This window comes from Salminus brasiliensis, chromosome 15, assembly GCF_030463535.1.
Source record: "Salminus brasiliensis chromosome 15, fSalBra1.hap2, whole genome shotgun sequence".
In the NCBI taxonomy this organism is placed as follows: domain Eukaryota; kingdom Metazoa; phylum Chordata; class Actinopteri; order Characiformes; family Bryconidae; genus Salminus; species Salminus brasiliensis.
In genome coordinates, this window is record NC_132892.1 from 30,585,316 (window position 1) to 30,589,431 (window position 4,116).

At 44.0% G+C, this 4,116-nt stretch overlaps 1 protein-coding gene across 1 annotated transcript; it reads left to right on the top strand.

Moving 5' to 3' along the window:
• The first annotated feature begins 2,099 nt into the window (after positions 1-2,099).
• On the top strand, positions 2,100-3,451 carry LOC140535533 (uncharacterized). The gene is made up of 2 exons (XM_072656932.1): positions 2,100-2,536; positions 2,732-3,451. Exon 2 carries the CDS (start codon positions 2,777-2,779, stop codon positions 3,449-3,451), a length of 675 nt encoding a protein of 224 aa, XP_072513033.1. The 5' UTR covers positions 2,100-2,536; positions 2,732-2,776.
• The last annotated feature ends 665 nt before the right edge of the window (positions 3,452-4,116 follow it).

Here is a 4,116-nt window from a genome sequence, read left to right on the forward strand (position 1 = left end):
TCGTTGGTCAAACTGAGCAGGTTCAGCTACGAGTCTGGGAGGGGAGGGACAGGCAGTTCTCCAGTGATGTAGTATTAGTAGTAGATGTAGGAGTAGTTTTAGTAGTAGTAGTAGATGTAGTAGTAGATGTAGTATTTGTAGTAGTAGGAGTAGTTTTAGTAGTAATAGATGTAGTAGTAGTAGTAGATGTAGGAGTAGTTTTAGTAGTAATAGATGTAGTATTAGTAGTAGATGGAGGAGTAGTAATAGTAGTAGTGGATGTAGTAGTAGTAGATGTAGTATTAGTAGTAGATGTAGGAGTAGTTTTAGTAGTAGTAGATGTAGTAGTAGATGTAGTATTTGTAGTAGTAGGAGTAGTTTTAGTAGTAATAGATGTAGTAGTAGTAGTAGTAGATGTAGCCTTCTTACTTTGTAGTTTTTCTATTATTTTACTATCATTTAGTCTTAGTCTTAGTCTTAGTACTTAATGAAATATCCTGAACTGGACGACATCTGGTGGACCCTTCTCTTTGGCTCTTTCATTAATTATGCATATTCCTACCTCAACTGTTTAAACGTGCTCTCTTTGTGCATTTAATCTAAAATATAACACATGACATCATCTTTTGATAAATACATTAATGAATATTAAAAAGATTTTTAAAAATAATACATGATAAAAAGACAGAAAAAAAGTATATTACTGAACATAAATATATTCTTAATATTATAATTAAAACGACTGGAATCCAATCAGGATACTTCATACCCTTATTACTGTGATTGACAGGTGTTTGAACCAATCGGCGTCCTGTATTGTCCCACCAACGGCCAATCGTTGGTCAAACTGAGCAGGTTCAGCTGCGGGTCTGGGGAGGAGGGGGCGGGACAGGCAGTTCTCCAGTGTTTTGTAATTAGTCTGCGGTAGACATTTAAAACTACTGCGGTCATTTAGCACTCGTTGTTCCCTGTTGGTCCTTTAAAAATCTCAAATCCCTCGTTTGAAGCCAACACGGCAGCTCTGATGATCTGTAAACCATACCCCTCACCAACTACCTGGTGAAATGAGCTGAAGATCAGCGAATGAACGCAGCGGGTCACGAGCCGGAGTCTCCGTTTTTAAATGAAAACGCTCGCGAGTTCAGTTCTGAGGTAAACCGTTGAGAACCGTTGGAGCTCCGAGCTTCGCTTAGGCTCTTTCAGGTGAGACCAGTGTGTTTAATAACCCTCAATATTTACTCATATTTAATGTAGAGTTCAGCTGTTTGTGCTGCTTTTTACACAGTAACATTGGTTGAGACTGGATATGTAGAAATACTCAAGTATTTGAACTGTTTAACGGGCTTATAAGTTACAGCTCTGTTCAGAAATCGTCAAGTAAACACAGATTTAGGAGCTGCTGGTGTTAAATATTAAACCCACACAGATTAAGACTAATGAAACTATATATTATCATGTTTATTGAGGGAAAATCCAATGTTCAAATTAGCTCACTACAATTTCCTAATTTAACCACATTCCTCAACGACTTCTCATCAGTCTGTTCCCACTGGGGTAGATGTAGTAGATGTAGTAGTAGGAGTAGTAGGAGTAGATGTAGTATTAGTGGTTGACAGTAGATGTAGCTAAGAGTAGTAGTAGATGTAGTAGTAGATGTAGTTTTAGTAGTAGATGTAGGAGTAGTTTTAGTAGTATTAGTAGGAGTAGTTTTAGTAGGAGTAGATGTAGTAGTAGGAGTAGTTTTAGTAGGAGTAGATGTAGTATTAGTAGGAGTAGTTTTAGTAGGAGTAGATGTAGTAGTAGGAGTAGTTTTAGTAGGAGTAGATGTAGTATTAGTAGGAGTAGTTTTAGTAGGAGTAGATGTAGTAGTAGGAGTAGTTTTAGTAGGAGTAGATGTAGTAGTAGGAGTAGTTTTAGTAGGAGTAGATGTAGTATTAGTAGGAGTAGTTTTAGTAGGAGTAGATGTAGTAGTAGGAGTAGTTTTAGTAGGAGTAGATGTAGTATTAGTAGTAGTAGTTTTAGTAGGAGTAGATGTAGTAGTAGGAGTAGTTTTAGTAGGAGTAGATGTAGTATTAGTAGTAGTGGATGTAGTAGTAGTCCCTTCATCTCCTCTATCATAAACAGCTCTTTGTCGTCAGGTCAGGTACCATCGGCCTTCAAGTCTGCCAGAGTCGTGCCCATCCTAAAGAAACCAACTCTAGACAGCTTGGACATCGGCAACTACAGACCTATCTCTCTTCTCTCTTTCCTCTCAAAGATTCTCGAACGTTCCCACTACAACCAACTGTCTCTCTTTCTCACTCTGAACAATCTTCAGGACCCCCACCAGTCTGGCTTCAAAGCTGCACACTCTACTGAAACTGCTCTCATTGCAGTTACAGAGAAGCTCCATGCAGCTAAAGCTGCCAGACTGTCCTCGGTTCTGATCCTTCTTGACCTCTCCGCAGCTTTTGACACAGTGGACCACAAGATCCTCCTGTCTATCCTTGCCGGTCTTGGATTTGCTGGCTCTGCATGGCAATGGTTTGCATCATACCTGCAGGGACGCTCATACCAGGTAACATGGCAGGGCGACACGTCCGCTCCTTGTAGTCTCTCCACTGGCGTTCCACAAGGCTCGGTTTTTGGTCCATTTCTTTTCTCACTCTACACTCGCTCTCTTGGTAAAGTGATATCCTCTCATGGATTCTCTTACCACTGTTACGCCGACGACACTCAACTCATGCTCTCTTTCCCACCGTCTGACACACAGGTTTCTGCCCGTATCTCAGCATGCCTCGCCGACGTCTCTTCTTGGATGGCGGCTCACCACCTCAAACTCAACCCCAGCAAGACGGAGCTGCTGTACATCCCGGGAACTGCTGGACCAAAAAACTATCTTGCCATCACCTTTGAGAACTCACTGGTCACTCCTTCTACTGAAGCCCGCAGCCTTGGTGTAGTCATGGATGATCAGTTATCGTTCTCAAGTCATGTTGCAAACGTAACTCGGTCCTGCAGATTTCTCCTGTACAACATCCGGAGAATTCGACCCTTCCTCTCTAGAGAGGCCACCCAGGTGCTTGTTCAGTCTCTCATCACTTCCAGACTTGACTACTGCAACTCTCTTCTGGCTGGTCTCCCTCTGCTCACCATCAGGTCCCTGCAACTCATCCAGAATGCAGCGGCACGGGTCGTCTTCAGTGTCCCAAAATTTAGCCATGTCACTCCACTGCTGCGTTCTCTCCACTGGCTTCCTGTAGCTGCCCGCATCAGATTTAAAACCCTGATGCTGGCCTACAAAGCCAAGAACGGACCAGCCCCTCCGTATCTGATGGCAATGGTCAAAAGCCGATCCGCACCAAGAGCCCTTCGAGCTTCAAGTACGGCTCGGCTCGACCCGCCATCCCTCAAAATCCTCGGAAGACAAGCGTCCAGGCTTTTTTCTGTCCTGGCACCAAAGTGGTGGAACGAGCTGCCCCTGGGTGTCTGAACGGCCAAGTCGCTCGCTGTCTTCAAACCCAGACTGAAGACCCACCTCTTCAGAGAGTACTTGGACGAATAGTTCTATGGTCGCCTTATTGTCTTGTGTTTAGTAATGTCTAAGCTTGGAGGTATCTTTTGAATTATTAGCCTATTCAAACTAGCTAAGGTTTTCTTGGGTAAATAGCAAAGCACTTTGTAAGTCGCTCTGGATAAGAGCGTCTGATAAATGCCTTAAATGTAAATGTATATGTAAATGTCTGTCAGTACACCAGGAGACGTGGAGGAGGCCATAGGAGGGCAACAACCCAGCAGCAGGAACCGCTACCTCCGCCTTTGTGCAAGGAGGAACAGGAGGAGCACTGCCAGAGCCCTGCAAAATGACCTCCAGCAGGCCATAAATGTGCATCTGTCTGCACAAACGGTTAGAAACTGACTCCATGAGGATGGTATGAGGGCCCGACGTCCACAGATGGGGGTTGTACTCACAGCCCAACACCGTGCAGGATGCTTGGCATTTGCCAGAGAACACCAGGATTGGCAAATTTGCCAGTGTCGCCCTGTGCTCTTCACAGATGAAAGCAGGTTCACACTGAGCACATGTGACAGACGTGACAGAGTCTGGAGACGCTGTGGAGAGTGATCTGCTGCCTGCAACATCCTTCAGCATGACCA

Coding starts and splice junctions, on each gene's coding strand:
- LOC140535533 (XM_072656932.1), top strand. CDS start 2,777: ATGGCGGCTCACCACCTCAAACTCAACCCCAGCAAGACGGAGCTGCTG.